At 52.6% G+C, this 25,098-nt stretch overlaps 1 protein-coding gene and 1 long non-coding RNA gene across 6 annotated transcripts; both read right to left on the bottom strand.

The window, feature by feature from the left end:
* Positions 1–3,823: 3,823 nt before the first annotated feature.
* On the bottom strand, positions 3,824–15,389 carry LOC129016562 (TBC1 domain family member 3G-like). 5 transcript variants are annotated; one of them, XM_054455913.2, is made up of 15 exons: positions 14,669–15,389; positions 13,166–13,238; positions 12,922–13,004; positions 11,597–11,636; positions 11,037–11,114; positions 10,477–10,584; positions 10,037–10,146; positions 8,731–8,779; positions 8,085–8,205; positions 7,277–7,371; positions 6,814–6,879; positions 6,253–6,352; positions 5,731–5,883; positions 4,314–4,749; positions 3,824–4,270 (listed from the first exon to the last, which is right to left on the bottom strand). In XM_054455913.2, exons 2-15 carry the CDS (start codon positions 13,235–13,237, stop codon positions 4,138–4,140), a joined length of 1,644 nt encoding a protein of 547 aa, XP_054311888.2. In that variant the 5' UTR covers position 13,238; positions 14,669–15,389; the 3' UTR covers positions 3,824–4,137. The 5 variants fall into 5 exon arrangements, with proteins under 5 accessions (XP_054311888.2, XP_054311884.2, XP_054311885.2 ...); XM_054455909.2 differs by having other exon boundaries at positions 3,824–4,749; positions 12,922–13,025; positions 14,669–15,360; XM_054455910.2 differs by having other exon boundaries at positions 3,824–4,749; positions 14,669–15,357.
* A 2,925-nt stretch (positions 15,390–18,314) lies between these two features.
* Positions 18,315–19,976, bottom strand: LOC134738636 (uncharacterized). Its single transcript, XR_010124515.1, has 2 exons — positions 19,906–19,976; positions 18,315–19,713 (listed from the first exon to the last, which is right to left on the bottom strand). It is a non-coding gene; the product is annotated as an uncharacterized LOC134738636 (long non-coding RNA).
* Positions 19,977–25,098: the final 5,122 nt, after the last annotated feature.

Below are 25,098 nucleotides of genomic sequence, written 5' to 3'. Positions count from 1 at the left end.
GGGCCTCCCTCTCACTGCATGCAAGAGCCTGTAAGGGTGCAAGACTCGAGGCGCTGAGGGAGGCTGTTTCAGGAGGGAGCCCCAGGAGGGTGGTGGAGGCAGAAGGGGGCAGCATCTGCCGAGGGCCTACTGTGTGCCGGGCACCGTGCGGGGTTTCTGGCCCATATGGGCTAAGTGAGCCTGGACACTCCTCTTGGGAGAAAGGCTCAGATGGAGAAATTGCAGTTCAGGAAGGTGAAGCAAGCTGCTAGCCTGTGGCCACATTGGGATCTGGGCATCAGCCTTCCAGCCGCGAAGGCAGCCAAGTATCTTGAAGAAGGCATCACAGAGGTGATTCCAGGCTGTAGTGGTGAACTCTCCACTCTGCATCCCCAGGTGCTGTGCCCCGTGCCCTGTCTAAGGTAGTCCTGCGGGTTTCTACATGTTTAAGATATCCCCAGCATCAATGATGCTCTCCTGTGGATCCCAAGCCACGGAGATGTCCTGGGGCTTTTCATTTTTAGGGACCTAAATTGAATTTCCCAACACCTAGAAGCAAGACAGCCACCCTAACAGACTCTTGCATGCAGTGAGAGGGAGGCCCCCAGGCCAGCTGTCTCTGTTCAGAAAGACCTGGGGGTCTCCTTGACCATGTGCTCAGGGCTCAGACCCCAACACAAACAAGCCCCATGTGCTGAAGAGAAGCAGGTCCCTTAGCTGTTGTCCAAAGGCTGTGAGTCCTGCATGAGCCTGAATGGTGCACGTCCCTGGTCACACTGAAGGTGTAGAGCTTGGGGATCTGAATGTGCTATTTGCCTTGGATCTTTATTCGTGATTCAGAAACAGTGGAATAAAAGGAAAGGAAGGAAAACCTGAATGGCCACCTCAGCAGGATGCTCCAAGGGTAGTGTCCAGGTGGCACTGACTCAGAAATGTGGGGGCTTCCCCCACCCACGCTCAAGAGCCACTTTGCCATTTCACCATCTCTCTGTCCTCCACACCCCTCAACAGCAAGCACACCAAGAATGTGTTCACCGTGAAGCTCAAATCTCAGCAGAATCTAGAGTCTGAAATCCAGGGAAGGGAAAGTGTAGAGCTTCTGGGATGATGCCCTGTCAATTTTATTTTAATGAATGAAAGACCAGAAGAAGTCAGTCTTTGAAAGGAGAGGACGGGAGCATCTGCTGGCATTAGCAGCCATGCCATCAGAGGACTGGCTCACCTGGACCCGCGGCTACCTGTACTTTTACATCCAGTCTTGGTTAACCACGGGCCACTTTTCCAGCTTGGAAACTAAGCATCTGCTCCACTTCCTCTCCTTCCTTATTGAACTCTTTCACTAAAAGGACAATGCAAGAGAGACTTAAACTGTTTGCCTCATTCTTAAGAACTTTCAGGAAAAGTTTTGGCAGGGAAGGAGATTTCCCAGCTCTGGGATAGAGTCTTATGGATTATCTGCTGGTTTCACTGGTCTGTGCTGTCCTCCCTGCATTCATTAGGAAAACTGGCCTTGGTTCAAATAAGAACAGGATTTGTCCTGGTGACAGAGAAAGGTTTCTTCTGATATCCATATATCTCCGAGGGGGATGCTTTCTCCAGGCAGGGGCTGTGGCCAAGCGATCGGGGGGCTCAGAGGGCTGCTGGGAAGGGGTGGGCCCCTCTTTCCCCAGAGGGAATCTCCTGGGGACCTCTCAAGCACCCCTGCCCATCCTTTAAACATAAATTCATAAATACAAACAAGTAGGCCATTCATAGAAATATATAAAATATGTCATAGGAAAGGTGGAACTCTCATATGGCAATAATTATGACAGAGGCTGGCAAATGACCTGAGTGACCCAGAGTGACCTGAGCACTGACTCCCAAACACCCTCAGTAGGATGTTCTGCATCCCTGAGACCCTTTCCTGGGTCCTCCTGGGCCCTACCACCCGCTACACCATCCAGACCTCAGGCCATCCCCCTCTCTGTTGACAGAGCAGTCTCCGTTCCTGAACGTGCTGGTCACCACCAACAGCAGCTGCTCCTCCTCCAGGCAGCTCAGCGTATACTTCTACATGCAGAGAGCCTGGACGGCACCCAGGTGGACATAAGCCTTCAGCTCCCAGTAGACACTCTGGGCTTCCTACCCTGCACAGACATTCTGGGCTTCCCCCGACATCTCCCCCAGCCTGGGGCTCCTGTGCTCATCTGTCTCACCCAGTGCCCAGCACAGGCGCGGCACACGGAAGGTGAGTGAACCGATTTGAACACATCATCCTCGACTCTCCTTCCCTGCTCAAGCCCTGCAGCTAACCCATCGGCAAGTCCTGGCTCTGCCTCCAAAATACTGCGTATCCCATGTCCAAACACCTCTCACCATATCCACTGCTATTTGCAGTTCTGTGTGTGTGTGGAAATATTTCCAAAAAATTGGAATGAGCAGGTCACAGCTGTGCCTGGAGGGAATGGCTGGGGAAATGTGCCCTCGCCTTGCTGTTCTATCCAGGCCCACCCAGCTGAGGATAGGGGACCTGCCACAACTCTCCTGGCAGTTCTGGACTCCTGGGAGCTGGCAGGTGAGGACCCAAGAGTATTTTCAGCAACCTGGCTGACCTGGTCATCAGTCAGTCCCATCTTGGCCCACGCCTCTACATGGCACAGATCACAGCTCATTCCATCCTGGCATTACACTGGCCTGTGCCCTGCCCTCAGGGTCACATCTGTCTCCCAGAAGCCGTGCAACCCTGGAAAACCCAGGTCTAACAGTCAGGTTCCTCCTCTGTGCATTAACAATGGCGTTGACGCCGCTTTGCAGGGCGCTGGGAGGGGAGAGGGAGGTGTATGCTGGAGAGCTCCCCAAGGGCAAGGCCTGGCTCAGCGTCACTCACTGTCAGATCCTCAGAGCCCGGGGCTGGCCCAGCACGTGGTCACTATTCCCTAAGCGTTGGATTTGATCCATCAGTGCTGCAGGCAGGAGATAGAGCTTAGACAGACCCCCTGTGTCCTGTCTTCTTTTTCTGCAGCTTACTCATCCTTGCCCATTTCACATGCACATGCAGAGCAGGTTTTCACTGAGCTTGAACAAAATTCAAGCTAGAGCAGCTGATGGATATTGAGGCCTAGATTCACTATCAAAGTGTTTCTCAAACGGTGCTCTCCAGAACACCATGGAAAACTCATTTACTGCAAAAGTTTGAAAATCCCTGCCCACCGGTCTACCCTTGTGTATGAGCAATCAGCTCTACCATTCAGCCCAGGTGTGTGTTTGCTGGACCATCTGGAGGAAGCTGAAGAGACATGAGCTGAAGGCAGAGGGTGAGTCCAAGGTGGGATCTTCGGACAGGTACAAGAAGCTAGGCAAAAATGGGATAATTCTAGCCTTAATAACCTTAGATAATAGTTCACATTATTATTTAGTTAATAGGATTGTACTCATGTTACATTTCTCAATTTTTTTTTAAGAGCTAAAGTCTCACTCTGTCACCCAGGCTGGAGTGCAGTGGTGCAATCATGGCTCACTGCTTCCTGGAACTCACGGGCTCCAGCAATCCTCCTGCCTCAGCCTCCTGACTAGGTGGGACTATAGGCACACACCACCATGCCTGGCTAATTTCTTTGACTTTTCTCTAGAGACAGGGTCCGCCTATGCTTCCCAGGCTGGTCTCAGACTTGTAGACTCAAGTGAACCTGAACCTCCCACCTCGACCTCTCAAATTGCCGGGATTACAGGTGTGAGCCACCACACCCGGCCTAAATTTCTTATGTGCCATGGGACTGCAAAACGTCATTATTAGGGGCAGCCGGATGGAAGGTGTAAGAGGACACTGTAGTGCCTTTTGAATATTTCTGTCTAAAATCTAAAATCATTCAACAGGAAACATTTATTTTAAAACGTGAAGGTGGTTATCCTTCCATGAGTTTAAAGTACAAAGGCAGGCTCGCGGTGTCATCAGAATTCAGAACGCTGGTCGTGGGTCTGGGGGTACTGGGAGGGGCTGGGCATGGTTGGCTTTGTGATCTTGGGGCTGGTGTGTTCCATCTCTGAATGTCTCTCGAGCTGCACACTTTCTTAATAAATTTTCATAAGTTTAACAAAAAATAAAACGAGGATGGGAAGGTTGCTTGGGTTGTTAAGCCTTGGGAAATTATCCAGCCATGAGCCCTGGCCCAGATGCTTCTAGAAACCTGGAGGGAACTGAGAACTTTCCAAGTGGAGGCAGCAGAGGCAAGGCCCTGAGGTGGGAGTGCACTGCTGCTCGTCCCTAGCTCTGAAGGGGGTGCCCTGGTTGGATTCAGTGCTGGGTGCACTGCAGGGCCGGGAAGTCCATGCCCACGTCGTGGCTCAGTGCAGTGAAAGCCAATCTCACCCCCTCCGCAGGGTGTTCAGCCTGCCAGCAGGTGGCCAGCTGGTCCTCCTGGGATATGGCACGGACCCAGCAGCTCTGTTCGAAATCATAATGGGGGAACCAAGGGCCCCCTACATCCAGGTCCGTTGGGAGGCGGGGCATGGAGTTCCACTGCAGGAATCTCCAGGAACCCTGAGGTCTTCCCTGAGCAAGGGCCGGGCTGGGTACACCCCGAGTGCCCACAGGGTAGTTGTCTTCACGGACAGCCTCAGCAGGACAGGGTGTGGAAGAACGAGGTGCCCATGGCGGGGAAGCTGACCAAATGGGCCGCTGGAACCAGGCTGGTGGGCCTAGAGGGGCCTGCCTGTCCCCCTTGCAGAGGGTCTTCCCACCACGTGAAGCCGGCACAGGCCTGGATGCCGAGGACCCTTGCTCGGGTTTGGCTGAAAGGAAAACAGACGCGGTCAGCGTCTCCAGTGAGCCCATGCAAGCCTTTCTGGGCTGGGCCCCACCTGCCTGCATCTCTGTAGTCCTCGGGGTCTCTGTGTGGCCCCCGTGGCCTGACACTGAGGACACGCCTGTAGTCTGCTGATCCCAGAGGGAGGGGTGTGTGCTGCCTGGCGTGGAGAAGCTGTCGTGGCATCGGGGGTGGCTCCTGAGACTGCCCCCAGGATTCAGACTGGCTGGGGGCTTCCTGCCACACACCATTGTCCCAGGGCTGTTGGGCCTGGGATACGACCCCCAGTCAGAACTCAGGTGGGAGGGGCCTTGGATGTCACCCAGCCCCTTGCCACCTCACATGGGGACCCGTCTCTGCAGTGGGTTTTTGGGCCCGGATGTGGGACACCCTCTGCCCTCCTGGGCTGCCCAGTCCATGCCAGGACTGACCGTTCCCACATCTGGCTGAACTCTTGGCTCTGGCTCTGGGCCCGGGGTCCCACTTGTGCCCTCTCCCTGAATGCTGTGGGGGTCAGGGACACCGATTCCCTTGTCTCCCTGGCTCAAGGCTTGTTGTCCTGGCAACCGTGGAGGAGCGTGCACGAGTGAGGGGCCTCTGCTGCTCTCTGAGGCTGTGGGTGCTTGCAGGGAGGGACGGGGTCTCCCCCAAATGGGTCTGGGCTCATCTAGTTACTTTGAGGGCCCTGTGAGGGGGAGAGCGAGACACCGTGGAAAGTGGGAGGGAGCTTGTTGGAGGGTCTTGCCCACATCCCCCTCCTGCGTGCACAGCACGTCCAGTATACAGGCACTGAGCGCCTGCCCTGAGGACCGGTGGGCCTCCTGTACCTTCTTAGAGTGCAGGAGGAAGAGGAGGAAGAAAAGGTGAAGAGGAAGGCCCAGGTAGTAGGGTTGCGGGTTCCGGGCACTCCCCTACTATTGACTACCCTAGAGGGTGACATGGGAGGGGACATGGCACTGGGGCCCACCTGGGGGTGGCAGGTCCTCCTGCTTTCTCGTTAGTTTCTTCATAGAGGCCCTAAGATGCTTGAGCACAGTGTCATCATCCCTGGCCCAGGTGTAAACGAACAGGTTCCGAAAACGTGCCCACAGGCCACACCTGGATGTCTTCATGAGGCGCTCTAGGGACAGGGTGGATATCAGGCCAGGAGAGTTACCTGGGAATGGTCACAGCTCATACCCCGTGGCCACTTCAGTCTCCCACTGGGCGGTGCCGGATCCTTTTGTGGCCACCCCAGGCATCCAGATATACACAGGAGACTGTGGCTGGGGGCGACCTGGGCAGGGAAGTGCGCACCACACTCTGGACTTTCATCTGGGTCATGTGGGGGATGGACTCGGTGTCACAGTGTCCTGCCCAGCCCCCCTGGCCAGACCTCCCTCTGGGCCAGAACTGAGGATCATGAGGACAGGGTGAGGAAGCTGCCCTCGGGCCAGTCGGGGTCTGACCCCAGGGCTCCCCAGGCCCCACTGGGCACACGTAGACTTACTCTGCTGAACCTTAAAGGCAATGCTTGTCATCGGCATCAACACCTGTTCTCCTTCCAGCAAATAGACGTCCCACAGGCGCAGAGTGAGCCCGAGAGAGATCTGTGGGGACAGCAGGTGTGAAAGAACCTGGTCCTTCCAGGCTGGGGCTGGTGGCTCGAGCTGCACACTGGGGCTTCAGTCTCCAGAGTCAGTGACCTTCCCCATGAGGGTCGCCAGAGCCCTCCAGGACGCTGGGTCAGACAAGGTCTTGCAGCTCCTCATGGGGGGCACTCATTTCAGTGGGGATGTGGCTCCTGGAGAGAGGGGCTTGCCCAGGGCCTGAGGCTTCCCTGAGCCCTCTCAAGTCGGGTCCTGGCCCAGTCTGCCCATGAGGCTGGGCCTGAGCCCCAGCCATTTCACTGGGATGACCCCTCTTGGGCAGAGGGTTTTCCTTGTGTGTCCTTTGGGGACCCGCCTGAGCCTCCTGTGGGCTGGGAGTGAGCCATACCCCCGGGCTGGGGAAGCAGGGCACTGCAGGGTAAGGAGGGTCCCTGAGCCAGGGTCTCCCTATGCCTCCTTACCCCGTCAATCAATATCCGGATAAGGCAGCCTAACGAGGAACACTGCCCACATAGATCTTCCTTGTCCTGATGGAAGCAACACAGGTGCTCAGGCAACTGGGCTGCCCTAAGAAACTCCCTCTTCCAGGGCCTCTGAAGACCCTTCCCCTAGTGCAGAAAACTGGGCAGTGTCCAGAGCTCCCCACAACACTGTCACCTTCCCACGCTCCCGGTGGACACACTGCCCTTTGCCCTGCTCTGCAGGAGCTGGGCCCCCATTCCTGTGCCTCTGTCTCCTCCAGGAGGAGGAGGAGGAGGAGGAAAGGAAACCAACTCCCAGCCCACGGAGAACCCGACGTCCCAGGTCAGGCCCTGGCTGGGACTCAGCCAGTCACCAGCCCCACGAGGGGCTCCAGCTCCCCTGCTCCTACAGCCCCACAGGAGGCAGGGCCTCTGGGAAGAGCCGAGGGGACCACAAACTCACCTGATGCCACATGGTCTTGGGTTGTGATGTGGGTACCACATGCTCCTGTAGGTCTTGGAGCCCCTGGACTATCCCGCCATTTGGGCTGTGAAATCCTTAGAATCCCCCAGCCCATCATGAAATCAGAGCCTTCCCCCAAGATGTGGAGCCATCAGCTGCAAGAGCTGGGCAGCTGGAGAGGCCCCCAAACCCCAAGGCCTCCCACCCTCCCATCTGGTGACCCCACCATGCGGCCTTTACCCTGGGGAGGTGGGGTGGGAACATTCCCTGGAGCCTGGCTGGAGGTTCTCCTGGAGGCCTCCTGGGCCAGGGTGCAAAAAGGGCAAGCCTGACTTTGAGGCCACGACAGGGCGGCCAGAACTGGGTGGGTGCTGGGCTTCCTGGTCATCTCCTGGAAGTGGGGTCAGGCCAGGGAACAGGGGATGGGGAGATGCTGCCACCTGGGCTTGGTCGGCCCATTCGTGGGCACCAACAGCAGCAGGAGCCCGGGCAGCTGGAAGGCAGGAGGACTCTCAGGGAGGGGAGAGTCAGCTGCACAGAATCAGAGCCAGAGGGTGTGGCTCCAGTACACAGAGGGTGGCCACGGGGAGGATGAGATGCCCTCTGCTGATGGGGATGAAAGGCATCTGATTTGGGCTTTGGGGGTCAGCCGTGGACTCCTGTGGGACCCTCAGCAGAGACATCCTAAAGTCTCCCAACAAGCTGGTGACAAAAGGAGGGTGCCTTGGCTGAAAGCTGTGATCACCTGGCCAGGGTGGCCATCCCCGGGTCTGGCTGCAGGAGGTCCCTGGGGCAGCTGTTCACTTACCCTGCAGAGAGTGCCTCTCACTGGCCAGCAGCTGCACCAGTGCCCAGAATGCATCCTCCTCAGGCAGGTAAAGGAGGAACAAGGCAGCGATGTGGCTGAGGTCCCTGCAGTAGCCCACCTCCTGCAAGAGCCAGAGTTACCATGGAAGGACATCACCTGGGAGGGCTGAGGTCACCTGGGAGGACTCATGTCATTGGAGAGGGCAGAGGTGACTGGAGAGGCTTCCTCTGAAGAAGAGGCTTCCTCAGGATGCAAATTCATTTCATGACAAGAGCCAAGTCCATCAGGCACTTCAGCACCTTGTCCAAAATGTCTGCCGATAGCACCATCCTGTGTGGGATGCTGCCAAGCTCCTGGGCTATGGAGCAGCCCCAGGAGGAGGGCGTCATTTCTTGTTCTGAGAAGTGGTGGTCAGGCCCAAGTGACAGCAGGAGTCGAGGCCCTGACTCCTTTGTGTCTCAGCTTGACCCCTTGAGACCACTCCCTTGCTTGGAGGTTTATGCCAGTGGTGAGCTGGAATCCTACCTCCTATATCCTGGTGGGTCACAAATACTAACTTTAAAAGAAGCAACGACACCCCCACCAGACACCCACTCCTGTGAATATGGAAATACGGCCCAGGAACCTCACTGCCGGGAATACTCACCGGGTTATACTGCGAATATGCCAGGAGGATGTAGAATAGTTCCCGCTGCCTAGGAAACAGGGAAAAGGGGCTATGGTTTGGTTTGTGCAGATGCTGTTTCACTTTGTCTACACAGCCTAACAGCAAATCCTATTTCAGGTTCAGATGATTCACCAGATAAGCAGTGAGCTCTTCAGGGCCTGAGACTGTTGAAGAAATGTTTCAGTAAAATCCACATCTGTGACATGCAAATAGCCCAGTTGTACAGTGACTTGCCTGATCCTTTTCACTCTGAATGATTTTTTTTTTTTTTTTCAGTTTGCACACACGCCAGTTCAGTCTGTGGGTGTACAGTTCCTCCATGGTTCCAAACCAATGTGCAGAGTCTCCCGGCCACCACCGCAGCCCCTCCTGGAGCGACTCCTTCATTCTCCAAGTCTCCAGGGTGGCCCCTATGCACCCAGCCTCTCCCCGATCCGTCAGCCCCTGGCCACCCAGACTGCTTCTCAGTCCCTATGGTTTGGCCTTTTCCAGAATGGCCTAGGAATGGGAATCCTACTGTGGTAGCTTATTGGGTCTGGCTTCTTTCCCTTAGCAAAATGCATCTAGGATCCACCCACATTCGTGCGGGCATCACTGGCTCCTTCCCTTTTCTCACTGGGTCTTCCGTTTGAAGGGAGGACCAGCCTTGCTCTCCCCATTCCCGTGTTCAAGGCCGTCCCCGAAGGCTCCCTGTGTGAGTGACGAGCAATCAAGCAGTGAACCTGGCATGCAGGTTTCATGTGGATGTCAGTTTTCAAATCAGTGGGTTCAATATCTGTGACACTTTGGGGACGCGTGGTTCAAGTCCACTGAGCTTTGTGAGCCAATGCCCAACTGGCTGCCAACGTGGCTGTGCCATGTCATGTTCCCAGCAGACCTGGATGAGAGTTTCCAGGACCCCTAATTCTCCTAGCATTTGGTTGCTGTCATTGTTGCCTGGGGGGGTGGGGGGCTCATGGGCCCTCTATCCTGCCACCCTCCTGTGGGTCCTACCATGGGTCCCCATGGGTCAGGGAGAGCACCTTTCACCATTGTTTATGATTTTCTTTACTGTCTTCCATCTCCTCAGGATCCTCCTGGGTTCTGGCCCCACATGTTCCAGTCTGACCCAGGGCTTGGAACCAGGGAGGTGCTCGGTTCATGGTGCCGGCTGCTCCCTGGGCCAGGAGAGCTCTTGGCAGCTCTGTCATCCCTCCTGGGTGACCCTGGCTTCTGCTCCAGGGAAGCCCCCATCCCTCTTGTTCACTCCATCTCCCCTGGGGCCCTGTGGCTCCCGTAGGCTTACTTGGCTCCATATCGATCCCTGAAGAAGATATGCTTCCTTAAGGTCCCGCTTACGTCCAGGTCGATCTGGTGGATGTGTTCAGATGACCTCTTGCCCTTCTCTTTCATGATCTGTAGGGCAGGGCCAAGAGGAGGAAGCAGCCTCAGAACAGATGGAAGACTCCCTGCCCCCAGTGGCAGTCAGCCCACAGTCAGCACTTCGGGAAGAAAGGACAGAAGGAAGGTTTCCTTCTGCAGAAAGCTGCATTTTGGCTTGTTACTGAAGCCAGGGAGGGTCACCACAGCTGAGTTTGTCTGTGGTGACTGTGTAACCATGTGTGCCCAGGGTGTTCATCTGACCTTTGCCCCCAGCCCCCCAGGGTGGTCTTGACGTTCCCTCCAGCTGGAGACCTGGGCCCCTGACATGGCCTGTCATGTTTGTTGTGCTCTGGCTGAACGTACCTTGTATTTTCTCGGGTTTTTCAACTTGATTTCCTGAATGTTCAGGAGGACTGACCACACCGGGCCCCGGATGTTCATGGGAATTCCCTTGTACACTCGATCTATGAGCTGTGGGCAGAAAACAGTCTGGTGTCCCAGGCCACAGGGTGACCCCAGTGGGGACCAGAGCCCGGGGATTCTGGAAATTGTCGGTTTTGGCCCCATGATTCCTCAGTAGAGGTGAAATCAAGTTGGGACAGGGTCTCCCTTCCCAGGACTGAAAGAGTGGATGGACACTCAGAGTCGAAACTCTGATGTGAACCTTTTCCTTCCTTCGGGTCACCAGAGCATCCCTAGCCTTGAGCTCTGGGTGGTCCCAGCCCTAGATTCAGATTCCCTCCCAGCAAGGTGACGCTTGCACGAACAGGCAGGAAATCTGGCGACCAGGCCTGCAGTCCTCCGGGTGAGGACAGTGTGCCACCCGCCCTCTGAGAGGCTGACGGTGCCAGGCCACAGCCATGGGTGCCTGTCCCCTGTCTCTGCAAAGAGTGCTTCCAGGGGCCTCTCCCCCCACACATTACTTTTGTACTGTGCTTATATGTCTCCCATTCTCCCAGCATTTTCCTCCACTTGCTCGTCCGTCTCATCTCCCGCCGATTCTGTCAAATGAGGCATGTTGGAGTTAGCGGAGCTGCCAGGCTTCCCAGAGCCGTCCGCGGATGCTGGATCTTGGGCTCTGGAGCCCTGGTGGGACCCAGCTGGAAGGAGCTAGGGAAGGGCAGACCTCAAGGGCTGAGAGCCTTTGAGCAAATGAGCACCAGTGGGCTGACTTGGGACTTCGGGATGTACCATCCTCAGGGCACAGACACACCAGTCTTAGGTCCCAGCCTCTAGGTGGGGTCGTGACACAAGCATGCAGCCACCCCCAAGCCAGGACTGTGGTTCTCCTTTTGAAAATTTTATCAAACTGCCAAAGTTAACAGCAACCTGGGGTCAGGTCCAGCAGGGACTGCTGCCCCTCCCAGTGACAGCGTGTTGCCCTCACCCACCACCGCCCAGGCCGGCTGCTTCCTCTGCCTCACCGACCACACGCCCAGTCCCTACATCCCTGGACCAGACCCTCCATGCATCAGGCTCTTACCTTCACCTCCTGTGCAGCCAGAGGAGGCAGCTCCGTCTCACTGTAAGGCAACCCAGGCAGAGCTGAGGACCTGCACGGGGCCTGGAGCCGCCCCAGCCCGGGAGCAGACCCCTAGAAAGCACTGGCTCTGTCCCTATCCAGCTCAGGGCTCAGCCCAGGAGAACGCACAGGGAAGGGAGGACAAGGGCCTTCCTGTGGGTCTGACTCCCAGGAGGGGCAGGACCTGGGAGAAGAAGGAGTGCAGGGACAGCCTGGCCGGGGTTACTGGGGCCCCTGGCGTGGGAGGCGGTCAGGCTGCCCAGTGGGGCTGCCCGCCCTGGACTCCAGGTGGTGCTTTCTGCTGGAGCTGAGAAAGGTTAGCCCTGAGATGGGATGGGGGTCGCCCACAGTGGGCAACCGGGCCCTGACAGGAGTCCCTCAGGGAGTGACCACATCACCCCACCAGGGTCAAGGGACCCTGCCCTGAGACCTGCCCGGTGTACTCTGGGTGTACCAGGGGCCCATCCCACTTGACAGCCCCAAGGCCCTTGCAGGTTCTGACCTCCCAGCATCCACCTGCCTCTCCCTGCACCCGAGCCACACACCTGTGTTTCAGAAGTGGCACGGCTCATCAGCTCCCTCCCACCCTACCTCCGCAGGGATCCTCTGTCTCTCCATCTTATGATCCCTGAGGGATGAGATCCTGGCTGGGCTCCTCTTACCTGGCCCCAGATCCCTTCCCAGCACCAGACCCAGGGTCTTTAGCCACAAGCCCTGCTGCCTCCCTGGCCTCACCGTGAGATGCCCAGAATGGGGCCCTGCCCATCTTCTCCCCCATTCTCCTAGGGCTACAGCCTCCATTGTCACCATGCCTTTTCCCCTCACGGGACAGTGAGGGCTGTAGCTCTAGGGGAATGGGGGAGAACAGGGGCAGGTGGGCCCTCAGAGACCTGCTGGACAACAGCCTCGAGGCTGGGCCAGGCATCCCCTCACCCTGTGGCCACAACCCTCGGATCTCACTGGGGTTGTCTCCAAGTAGACAAGGCAGACACTCAGGCTGCCCCGCTCCTCTTGTGCTCACTTGCCGACAGAACTGCTGAGAGCCCAGGTGCCTGACCTAGCCCAGTCTCCATTCCCACCGGCTCCCTAGGTGGGCCCCGCACCTCTGGCCTAACAACAACCTCGGGCTGGACCTGCAGGAGAGCCAGCGAGGAGTTCTGTCCCTGGAAAGGAGGTTGACCCGACCTGGCGAGACATGTCCTGCGTCAGAAAGGCCTTTCTAAAAGCAAACCCATCCCTGAGCTGAGACAGGTGCTTTAGGGGTGAGGGGAGTGCAGAGGACTCACTGCAGAATTCCAAAGTGATCAATGTTGCCGTAGGTTCCAACAGGCACAGGCCCCTTGTCCTCTGGCAGCCGAGCTCCGTGTCCCTGTAGCCCAGAGGGAGCTTGCTGAGGGGTCCAAGGTAAAGGGTGCAAGGGCCTCGGGGCATTGGCCACCCGTCCCTGCCCTGTGCTCCTAGGGAGCCCAGGACCCTTTGACCAGGGCGCACTGGAAGAGGCCTCCCTCCAAGAAGCAGACTGACTTGTACCTTTTCATATTTCATAATGATGTCCTCTCGCTCTTGTGCCCACCAACTGTCCGCGTCCTCTACCGTGTCCATCCTGTGAGACAAAATTGTCTAAAGGTTACACTGTACCTGACAGCTTCGGAGAACACCTGAACCACTCCTGCCGGGCTCCCAGATGCTGGCTGGCTGCGTAAACCCCATTCTACTGCCACCCCCAGGTAAAAAGGGGCCAGACCCAGTGGCCCACAGCTGCTCGAGTCTCTGGAGTCCCAAGTCCCAAGCAGGGGTGGGCATCTTCCCAAGGACTTGAGTACAGTGGGGCCTGGACAGAGAATCCTGTTGTCCCCAAATGCCATGAAATGGGGGCACACCTGCCCCAGCAACTTGAATGGTTTCCACCTGCCAAGGGTGAAGGGCCCATGATGGGCTGTTCCAGGGATGTGGAGGCAGACTGGGGTCAGTGACCAGAGGTCTCTGTACACTCGGCCTCCTGGGATGCTCAGGGCCACAGAGATGCCCCGTTTCCTACAGGGAACAAGATCTCTCCTGACTACTCGGTTCTACTCCGCTCATCACTTTGGCTACCATGGCCCTTCAGTCTGAACAGTGAATCCACTTTAGGAATAATGCCTGTTGAGCAGGAGGGTGTTCGGTTTGGGGATGAAAAAGATCTATTGTACTCATGGAAACCACGTCTCTCGCAGAGAGACTGTGGAGTCCACCATTCTGAGCTGTCCCTAGAGGAGGAGGCTTCATTTTCCTGGGTCACTGAGGAAGAACAGTGGGTCCTTGGTCCTGGAGAACACCTGGATGGACCGTCCCTCCTGGGAATACTCGGGGCAAAAGGAGGGCGGGGCCTTGAGAGGACCACACAGAGCAAGAAATACCTGGGGAGAACCCTAGTGCCTGGACCCCTTTGAACAGAAGGGAAGATAGTCTCCCCTCAGCCAGCCCTCCAGGGCTCCTTCATTTTCCACAGCTGCCCAAGGGCAGCAGGCTCCCCCAGACAACGGACCATGTGTGTTCAGTGGGGCCCACAGTGACCATCAGGACCCAGCTTAGGGCACAGACGTGTTCTGAGGACCGTCCTATTCACCCCACCCACAGTGGATCTATACCAGTGGCTCTGCCAGGACCAGGCTCTGCCCCATCGGGATCGGAAACCTGGGCAGATTTGGGATCTAGGGTAAGGAGGTCACAGGGTTCAGGCCTGAATTCCAGCACAGCACACGGCAGGGCTGAGAGCAAAACTCAGGGTCACGTCTGGATTCCCAGGCCGGTTACTGCCTCTCTGACCCCAGACGTCTCATCTGTCGAATGGGTACATTTGGGAACAGCACCCACTCTACGAAGCCACCATGAGGACGAAAGAGCCAATCGTCTACACGGGCAGTGTAGAACGGGCGCCTGGTGAGTGCTCAGGGATGACCCTCCTCGGTAGCTGCCCCACAGACGCTAACACCGCCCACACCGTAACCACTGTCCCCAAGTCAACCTGGAGGGAAGAGAGCAGGTCACACTCACCTGATTCTGATGAATCAGCTGGCCTGGGTTATGCCTCTCAGGGAGAAAACCTTTGAGTCCACAGAGCTGCTCACAGATACCACCGCCTGTGTGTAACTGCTGTAGAACACTGAGGCAGGCCAGAGAGCGGATAGGTGCTAAGCACCAGTGACATTCTGAGGTCATGGCACGCATCACAATGGGGCCTTGCCCGGGTCAGCAGGGCCCATAGTCAGGGTCCTCCGCTGCCTGAGGCGTCAACATGCCTGCCTGCGATGTGTTTGTGCACGTGCGTGCACACGTGTATGTGGGTAAACACGTCTGTACACGTGTGTGTTGCTTCTCTGGCCAGGCCCGGCTGCCCCACTCATGTGTGCACCCAGTTCCTCATCACTGTCACCCCCGAGGCCCAGGGCCAGCATCAGAGCATCCATGGGTGCTCCCTAACTTCAGCCCTCCCTGCCCAGGGTGGTCCTGGGATACACATAGGGGTGGAGGGAAGTGACTGCTGCTGTTGGATCTCAGAATACAAAAGCTAATACTATTACCTAATGATCTTTTTAGTGTCTCTAATGGTATCACTTCTTCATTTGTGATATTTTAACTGGGTATTTCTCTCCATGACCCTTGGATATTCTAGCTAGAGGATCCTGTGGGGAAAGTGCAGGGCACACACTAGGGGCTCACTCTTCTAGACATGTTATCTAAAACCTGGTTCAGCTGTCCTTCCATGCAGGGCCTAGGGGATGCCAAATTCCAGGGTCCAGAAAGAGCTTGGGATAAAATGAAACTTCAAGGGGGCAACTTTGACCTGGGCTGAGTCTGCCTGTGCCATCCAACTGGAGTCTCAAGTCCTGAGGCAGGACGTCCAGATGCCCCAGTGCAGGGTCCTCCTGATCAACACCTGCTCCCCTGTACTCATCAGCAACGTCACCCACCCTACTCTCAAAGCACACTTGGCTCTCGTATCCAGGAGCTCTGCATCTGTAGATTCAGCAACAGCAGATCCAGAAAGCGTATCAGGCAGGTTTGGGGAGAGGAAAGGAGCACGGCCTCTCCAGCAGCCACACAGGCCTGCAGTAGGATGGGGCTGGGGCTGGGGCTGGGGCTGCGGCTGGCCCTGTTTATCACTTGGGCCTCATGAGGGGAAAAGAAAGAACAGGCAGCAGAGGAGGAGCATGGGGGCAGCTGGTTGCCTAAGGAGAAGGCGCCTCAGGGAAGGGTTATTAGTTTGTTTTCACACTGCTATAAAGAAATACTTGAGACTGGGTAATTTATAAAGGAAAGAGGTTTAATTGACTCCCAGTTCAGGGAACCTACAGTCATGGCAGAAGGCGAAGGGGAAGCAGGCACCTTCTCCACAAGGCGGCAGGAGGGAGTGAGTGGAGAACCAGGAAGTGCCACACTTTCAAACCATTAGCTCTCCTGAGAACTCCCTTACTATCAGGGGAGCAGCAGGGGGGAAACTGTCCCCAGATCCAATCCCCTCCCACCAGGTTCCTCCCTTGACACAGGAGGATTACAATTCCAGATGAGATTTGGGTGGGGACACAGAGCCCAACCTGTGAGGGTCTCAGTCTATCTTGCAGCTCCCCTGGGGCTGAGGCTGAGTACAAATCTGCTGGCCCTGCTCTACAGCACTCAGGGACTCCGCCTGTGTGCCCCAATCTGCTCTTCCTGGGGGTGGTGGTTGCTTCCTCAAGAGGAGGGTGGATCTGCTCTCCTACCCACCCCTCTCCAAGGCCTTGTGGAGCCCTGGCCACGTCCTCCCAGGGTAAGAGCAGGAAACCGGGCTCCTTGCCCTTCTTGCTGCTTGGGTGACAATCCTGGGGTCATCCATAGGCCCCATCACTTTTCCCGCTTCTAAATGGAGAGTATTTTGGCACATCTTCCTGGCGGAGTCCGGGGCCTCATCCCTGTTATTTATTCTAGCTTGGTAAAGCCAGGTTAAGACATCTGGGCAAGGAGATAGTAGAGTGGCCCCCAGGAAGGGTGGGTGGAGGGCGCTGGCCTTTGGGCTTGCCTGGAGCTGGGTGGGAGGGGGCAAGGTTACCAGGAAGCAGGGCTGTCAGGGCCAAAATTAGGAGGCGGTAATAATGCTGGTGCGGGGACAGGGCTGTGTGGTTGGCTTGGGGTGGGGCGTGAGAGCCAAGGTTTGTCAGCACGCAGAGGGGTGGCTGACCCATGGACTAGGGGCTGTGGAACCCAGTGGTTGCCCTTAGTTCCTGGATCCTGGGAGACTTCTGGAGCCTGGGTGTGGGACAGCCTAGGGGTGGAGGTGGGGCAGACAGGGGTAGGGGTGGGAGAGGAGGCCTTGCATGGCAGGGTGCAGGGTAGGAAACCAGCCAGGGGCCAGTTTGCATTGGCGGCTCCCATCCCCATCCCCACCCCCAAGCCCACCCCTACCCCCACCCTGCTGCAGAGTCGGGCCCGGGCTGCTGTCCTCTGCTTTGGCCTCAGCAGATCACACGATGGAAGCTGGCAGCCCCGTGGGCACCACTCGAGCCAGCTGTGACCTGCGGTTTCTATTTCCTGGAGTGTGGGGTGCCCACCCAGGAGAGCACAGGCACATCCCACACCCCTCATTTTGAGGATGCTGGGAGGTGGGGACCAAGGTCCTGCAGCCCTCTGCTTGCGCTGTGAAAGGTAGCCTAGGGGTCCTGTGTCCGCCCATCCACGTGGGGCCACAGGATCCTGAACAGTGGCAGGCAGAGAGATGAGGAGGGAGAGAGAAGTGGAAAAGAAGGAGAGAGAAAGAGAGATGGGGAGAAGGAGTTAGAGAGAGAGAGGAAGAGAGATAAGGAGAGAGACAGAGGAGGCTGAGAGGAAAAGGAGCAAGAGATAGGGAGAGAGACACAAAAGGCAAAGAGAGAGACAGGGAGAGACAAGCATGAGTAGGAGGTCGGGTCACTCTTGATCCCAGTCCCCAGTGAAAACCATAGGTTGCCATCACCTAACTACGCATGCAATAAAGTCTTCTGCCTGCTGCTTACAGCCCAAGAACACCTTCTCCGACAGAATAAAACCTTTGACCATTGCCCTTTCTCACTGGAGTTTACTTGTGTCTTCTGATGAAGTGTGATGTCTCATCTATTGCCTTCCTGGGCTCAAGGATCCATGAAAAGCCGACGCCTCTTTTGGAGAAGGCTCTGCAGTGCCTTCATCTCACTAGGCTCCCCAGGAAGCTTGCGAACTTGGCTTGAGCCCTAAGCAGCCGAGTATGTGCTGGGCCTCTGCTTCTCTCTTTCAGTAAGAGGGAGGACCAAGAAAGAGACTCAAGCATGGTCTGCAGAGAAGGCACTTGTGCAAACACCAGGAGAATGAGGGGCCTCAGTTGTCTTCACTTCTCCTAAAAACACGCATTTCCTTCCAGGCCACCCTAGTGAGGGCATGAAGCACAGCGTGTGTGTGTCTGTGTGTGTGTGCATCTATATGCATGTGTATGTATGTATGTGTGTGTGTGTGTGCAGGAATATACATTTGAATGTATTTATGTATGTGCATCTGTGTGCATGTGTGTGTGCAAGTATATGCATGTGTGTGTGTGTGTGTGTGTGTGTGTGTTGCAGGGCTTTACAGTGGACAGGATGTGGGAGGGCAGCTGCAGCCCCAAGCTGCAAGTCTTTCTGATAGAATGGTTAAGATTCCCTGGACCACAGAAAGAGTGTTTTCATTTGCACCTATTTTTATTAGCATTTAAACCTGTATTCTTCATAGCATGTAAAGTTTATGTTGTTTAACTATTAGAAACATTTACACCAGCGGTCCCCAAACTTTTTGGCACCAGAGAGCAGTTTTCTTGAAGACAGCTCTTCCACGGACCTGGGAGAAGGGGAAGGGATGATTCAGAGATGATTCAAGCCCATTACATTTATTGTGTGCTTTATTTCTATGATTATTTCACTGTAATATATAATGAAATAATTACACAACTCACCATAATATAGAATTAGTGGGAGCCCTGAGCTTGTTTTCCTGCAACTACATGGTCCCATCAGGAGGTGATGGGAGATAGTCACAGATCATCAGGCATTGGGTTCTCATAAGGAGCACGCAATCTAGATCCTTGGCATGCTCAGTTCACAGTTGGATTCTATGAGAATGTAACGGCACCACTCATGTGACAGGTGGCAGAGCTCATGTAGTAATGTGAGGGATGGGGAGCGGCTGTTTCTACAGATGAAGCTTTGCTTGCTGGCTGGCTGCTCACCTCCTGCTGTGCAGCCTGGTTCCTAACAGGTGAGGACCCCTGATTTACCCAGTAAGATAAACACATTTTTATGTCAATTGAAATTTTTCACCCTGCACCACCCAAAATTACCTTGCATACCTCACCCACCCAAGGGTCCCGTAGCGCACTTTGGGAGCTGTAGACAGTAAGCCTGGAGCTCCACTGAGCATTCCATCTCTCCACCATCTGTGGGCTAACAGGCTGTGTTAGTTTCCTAGGGCTGTTTTACAGTACCACAGACTGGGCACCTTTAACAACAGAATGTTACTGTCTCACAGTACTGGAGGCCATGGGTCCAAGATCAAGGTGGCATCAGGGTGAGTCCCTTCTGAGGCTGTGCAGGAAGGCTCTGTTCCAGGCCTGTCTCTTGAAGTGTGGGTGGCTGTCTTCTCCCTGTGACTCTTGGTTAAGGGTGATTCTGGCGAGGGCTGAGAAGAGGAGAGCTGGACAGAATGTTGGTAGCATATGGAGGGTGTCGGGCATGGTGTCTCATGCCTGGAATCTTAGCACTTTGGGAGGCCAAGACGGGAGGATTGTTTGAGGATGAGAGTTCAAGACCATCCTGGCCAACAGTGGGAGACCCAGTCTCTTTAAAAAATAAAAATACAGAAGGGAAAACTCATTCAGATGAAGCCTCAGATGGCAATGAAGAACACGTTATCGGACATTGGAGGAAAGGTGACGCTTGTCATAATGTGACAGAGAACTTGGCTGAATTGTGCTCATGTCCTAGTGTTTTCTGGAAGGCAGAACTTGCCAGCGATGAACCTGAAATTTGGCAGAAGAAATATCTAAGCAAAGTATTGAAGGAGCAGCTTCATTCTCTTGAATGTTTCTAGGAAAATGAAAGAAAAGAGGAATGACTTAGAGACAGAACTTATAATCAAAAGGGAAGCAGAACTCAAAAATGTGGGAAATTTTTAGCCTTCTCAGCCTGCCCATATTGAAGAGATAAGAAAGTGTGTTTGGGAGAGAACACGAGGGTGTGGGTCAGGAGGCCTGCATGGATCAGGGCTGTGCTCCTCACCAGGACGATGGAAGAACGACCCTGAAGGCATTGTGTAGATCGCTCAGGCTGCACTCTCATCACAGGCCCATGGTGCCAGGGCACTGACAGCAGTACGGTTTCCAAGGAAGGCCCTGGGACACCCTGAGGACCTTGGGGCTTGCTGCCAAGCACTCCCTGAAGTCACTGGTCCCCACATTCTGGTGTGGCACTGCCTGACTGTGCCAAGTGTTGCTTAATGGGCTCCTGTCCAGGGGGGATGTGATGTCACCGCTCCAGAGGACACAGGCAGAAAACCCTTTGGCAGCATCCATGTGGTGCTAATTCTGCAGGTGTACAGATTTTGCTTTTCCCTTATAGAAATGGTGGAGTCAATGAAGAAATTAGCAGGGATGGATGTGGAGCTGACAGCTGAAGAAAGAAACCTCCCATCTGTTACATATAAGCACGTGATTGGAGCTACAAGAGCCTCCTGGAGAATAATCAGCAGCCTTGAACAGAAAGAAGGAAACAAGGGAGGATAAGACAAGGGAAAAATATTCGGAAATACCGGCAAATGGTGAGACTGTTGTACCATAGTCCCCCCTTATCCACAGTTTGAGTTACCAGTGTGGTACAGTACAATAAGACATTTTGAGAGAAAAAGAGACTATGTTCTTGTAACTTCTATTAGAGTATAATTGTTCTGGTATTAATCTTTTACTGTGCCTAGTTTATAAATTAAACTTTACCATGAGTTTGTATGTATAGAACAAAATATAGTATATATAAGGTTTGGTATTATCCATGGTTTCAGTGTATCCACTGGGGCGTCTCAGAATGGATCCCTCTCAGATAAAAGGGAACTACTGTATTTTCAAGAAAAATGATGAATGCTTTGGGTTAAATTTGTCCCATTCTCCTTTTTATTGAAAGACTCAGGTTTTTTTATCCAATGTCATAGTTTTTAATCTTTGGATTTATACAACAGAAATTATCTGGGAGAAGGAGTTTGTTGTTAACTGAATATGTCCTAATTTTTGCCTTTTATCTTTATGGTTTTAGAAAATGTCTCTGAAAAGGGAGGCTTGTTTCTTTTGAGTGTCTGGCTTAGTTCTCAGGGTATGTCTGTCAGTAATTTGGCCATAGTCATTGGCATTTGAGGTCACAGCCTAGTGCTCACTTGACTGTATATGTAGTACACATTTTATATCTTGGTAGATTTTTTGTCTTTTGCTCACGTGGATTAGGCTACAGAATATTCCAGGGCAGAGGTGAATAACTTTTTCTCCTGGAAGCTGCAGCAGTGGGCAAAAAAAGTGAGACCCTGTCCCTAAAAATAAAGTTGTAAGCTGGGGTTGATGTTATCATTACCATGAAATATGTTGGGTCAAAGAATTTTGATGACCAATAGACAAGTTTTGTGTCCCAGAGGAATGAGGAAGTAACTGATACATTGGGAGAAGATGTGAAAAGTTCGAGTCTGGATGTCTTAGATGAGGTACAGGCATAAAAAAGGAAAGAAGAAGAGAGAGAGAGAAAGAGAAAGAAAAGAAAGAAGAAAGAGAAAGAAAGAAAGAAAGAAAGAAGGAAAGAAAGAAAGAAAGAAAAAGAAAGAAAGAAGGAAGGAAAGAAAGAAAGGGAGAGAGAAAGAGTGTAGATGTCTTGTTGAGTCCCTAAGTATAAACAAGAAGAGAAAAGAAACTAAAAGAGGAAGCCATGGCCAAGAGTGGAGCATTACAGTGTATGACTTCTAGTATGGAGCAGCACAGTTAGGGGTATGGACATGTGCAAGTCTTCGAGTAGAAAGCAAAGAACTCTGTTGAGTGGAACGTGGCCACACCATACCTTGGTGTGATCTCAGGTATTGGATAGGTTGGCTGTAGATAGTCAGTGAATGTGGGATAAGGACCTAGAGATCTATTGATGACAGAAACTGAGAAATGGAATGTAGAATATCGGCTTGTGAGGAGGAAAGATTTGGAGTAACAGGAGAGCAGTCATTGAGTATGTGAGGAGCTAGGAGAACATGGAAACCTTTCATCTCCTACAGCAGTCTCTATTTGAAAAGTCATCAGGAAGATAGTTGATTCAGAAAATTGTTTTGCTTAGCTAAGATAAGGATGCTATTATGGAAGAAAGAGCGAGAGAATGTTTTACAGTGGAAAGGAGGTTCCAGGGGCATGAGAGGAACCTAGAAAGGTTCAACAGTAGTGCCATGAGTTCATAGAAAATAGGAAGCAAGTGGCTGGGCACAGTGGCTCACACCTGTAATCCCAGCACTTTGGGAGGCCGAGGTGGGTGGATCACAAGGTCAGGAGATTGAGGCCATCTTGGCTAACACGGCAAAACCCCGTCTCTACTAAACATACAAAAAAAAAAAAAAATTAGCCTGGCATGGTGGTAGTGCCTGTAGTCCCAGCAACTTGGGAGGCTGAGGCAGAGAATGGTGTGAACCCGGGAGATGGATGTTGCAGTGAGCTGAGATTGTGCCATTGCACTCCAGCCTGAGGGACAAAGCAAAACTCTGTCTCAAAAAAAGAAAAAGAAAAAAAAAGGAAGCAAGTTGGGTATGTGCGTTTAGAGGTGCTGTACATTTTCAGCATTATAAATGAATAGAGATGAGTAGCAATAGTTTTTTTGGTCCATAGATTTTTGGTATCTTAACTAGTTTTGGATCTCTTCCACTAAAGGGATTGCCGGTTGTACATTGTTAGGAGTGTAAGTACTGAAGGCAAACTGCCTGGGTTTGAATTTTGTTCTGTCCCTTGCACCCTGCCTGGCTTCAAATCCTAGCTCTGCTTATTAAGTTCTTTTAAGAGGATGATCCTTGAGCAAATGTCTTAGCTTGTTTTCCCAAGTAAATGGACACAATAGTTGCTATCTTGTGAAATAGTCATGTAATTGACCAGCATTTACCAAGTTGCATCAGTGTTTAGTTTTAGTCATTGGTGATTCTGCAATTGGACTGTGATGGGGTGTTGGGGTAGGGGGTGGTGTGTTTGTGTAGCACTTAATTGCATGCAAAAAGGAAAAGATACTTTTGCTAACCGAGAGGCAGCTTTTCTCTGCCTCTGTGTCAAAAGTGAAGAAGTGAGTTTGGAGAGGGATACGAATTCTCTGTATTACTAAGTTCTCTTCCACAAAACCAGAGGTAGATAGAAATGTGTAATAATTTACAGAATTTCTAGACTGAAACAATATGATTTTTTAAAATTTATTTTTATTTTTTCAGGTTGAGACTGAGCTAAAGTTAATCTGTGGCAACATGCTGGATGCACTGGACAAACACCTCATTCCAGCAGCTAACACTGGCAAGTCAAAGGTTTTCTGTTATGAAATGTAGGGTCTATACTAGAAAGGAAAAGGTAAGATTAAAAGTTGGCCATTTTAGAATCATGACTTTCTTCTATGTAGGTTTCCAACTTTTATTTAAAAATAATTGTTTAATGTTAGAAGGATAGTCAATGTTGGAATAAAAAGATGGTCAGGCTATTATAAAAATGCATTAGCTTTTGCTTTACTTATTTATATTCTTTTGCTTTCATGGGACCTATCTCATTCCCCTCCCCCAAATGGCCACACATTTCACAGTTGTGGCTGAATGTTTCATGGAGAAATTTTATTTTATGATTAATACACTTGTGCCATTTCTTGGAACCACTTGCTTGTTTAATTCTAGTCTATCAAATGATAATTTTGTTGATATTTAGAGGCTCCTCAGTTAATTTCTGTGGGATTTTTGGTTATATTTAATAAGGAAAATAATAGGAAATGTCTAAGAAAAAAAGAAAGCCAATTATTCCTGAGAGTGTTTAAAATTATTGAAGTACACTTGTTAGTTGTTAGTATAGAACCTACATTTCATAATAGAAAACCTTGGACTTGCCAGTGTTAGCTGCTGGAATGAGGTGTTTGTCCAGTACATCCAGAACGTCGCCAGAGATTAACTTCAGCTCAGTCTCAACCTGAAAAAATAAAAATAAATTTAAAAAAATGGATGGTTTCAGTCTAGACATTCTGTAAATTATTACACATTCTATGTACCTCTGATTTTGAGGAAGAGAGCTTAGTATTGAACAGAATTCGTTTCCCTGTCCAAACTCCCTTCTTCCATTTTGATGCAAAAGCAGAGAAAAGCTGCCTCTCAGTTATCAAAAGTATCTTTTCCTTTCTGTATGAAATTAAGTGCTACACACACACACCACCCCCCACCCTAAAACCTCCTCACAGTCTGACTACAGAATCACCAATGACTGAAACTGAACACTGACGCAACTTAGTAAATGCTGGTCAATTACATGACTATTTCACAAGGTAGCAACTACTGTGTCCATTTACTTGGGAAAATAGAAGCTAAGACATTTGCTCAAAGATCATCCCCTTAAAAGAACTTAATAAGCAAAGCTAGGATTTGAAGCCAGGCAGGGTGCAAGGGACAGAACAAAATTCAAACCCAGGCAGTTTGCCTTCAGTACTTAACATTCCTAACAACGTTCAACAGGCAATCCCTTTAGTGGAAGAAATCCAAAACTAAGATACCAAAAATCTGTCCACCAAACTAACTATTGCTAGTCATCTCTATTCATTTATAATGCTGAAAACGTACAACATCTCTAAAAGCACATACCCAGTTTGCTTCCTTTTTTGTTGTTGCTTTTTTGAGATGGAGTCTCACTCTGTCGCTCAGGCTGGAGTGCAGTGGCAGGACCTCGGCTCACTATGAGCTCCGCCTCCCGGGTGCACACCATTCTCCTGCCTCAGCCTCCCAAGCAGCTGGGGCCATAGGCGCCTGCCACCATGCCTGGCTAATTTTTTTGTATTTTTAGTAGAGGCAGGGTTTCACTGTGTCAGCCAGGATGGTCTCAATCTCCTGACCTTGTGATCTACCCATCTCAGCCTCCCAAAGTGCTGGGATTACAGGCATGAGCCACTGTGCCCGCTACATTTTATGTATTTGGCACACATTGGTTAGCCATTGAACTTGTGATGGATAGTGGGAATGACCAGGGCCCCTCCAGGCAAGGCTTGGAGCAGAGGGCCCTCCTTTATGGGCTAGACTCACCAATGTGGCTGCTTACCTGTGACTAACCACCAAGGCTCAAGGTGATGCTAAGGTGCTGATTTGCTGGAACTCTGAGCTGTGCCTGTGCCTCCTTGGGCTCTGGGAGATTTTTTTCTTTTAGCAGTATTTTATGGAGATATTGTCTAGGTAGAATAAAATGTAGATCCTCG

Source organism: Pongo pygmaeus, chromosome 19 (assembly GCF_028885625.2).
Source record: "Pongo pygmaeus isolate AG05252 chromosome 19, NHGRI_mPonPyg2-v2.0_pri, whole genome shotgun sequence".
NCBI lineage: Eukaryota > Metazoa > Chordata > Mammalia > Primates > Hominidae > Pongo > Pongo pygmaeus.
The sequence above is the reverse complement of the archived record's forward strand: the minus strand, read 5'-3'. Positions and strand labels throughout refer to the sequence as shown.

Coding starts and splice junctions, on each gene's coding strand:
- LOC129016562 (XM_054455913.2), bottom strand. CDS start 13,237: ATGGACACGGTAGAGGACGCGGACAGTTGGTGGGCACAAGAGCGAGAG. Junction 10,585..11,036: donor CATATAAGCACAGTACAAAA/GTAATGTGTGGG, acceptor TTCTGCCCACAG/CTCATAGATCGAGTGTACAA. Junction 4,271..4,313: donor GAGGGGGTGAGATTGGCTTT/CACTGCACTGAG, acceptor TTCCCGGCCCTG/CAGTGCACCCAGCACTGAAT.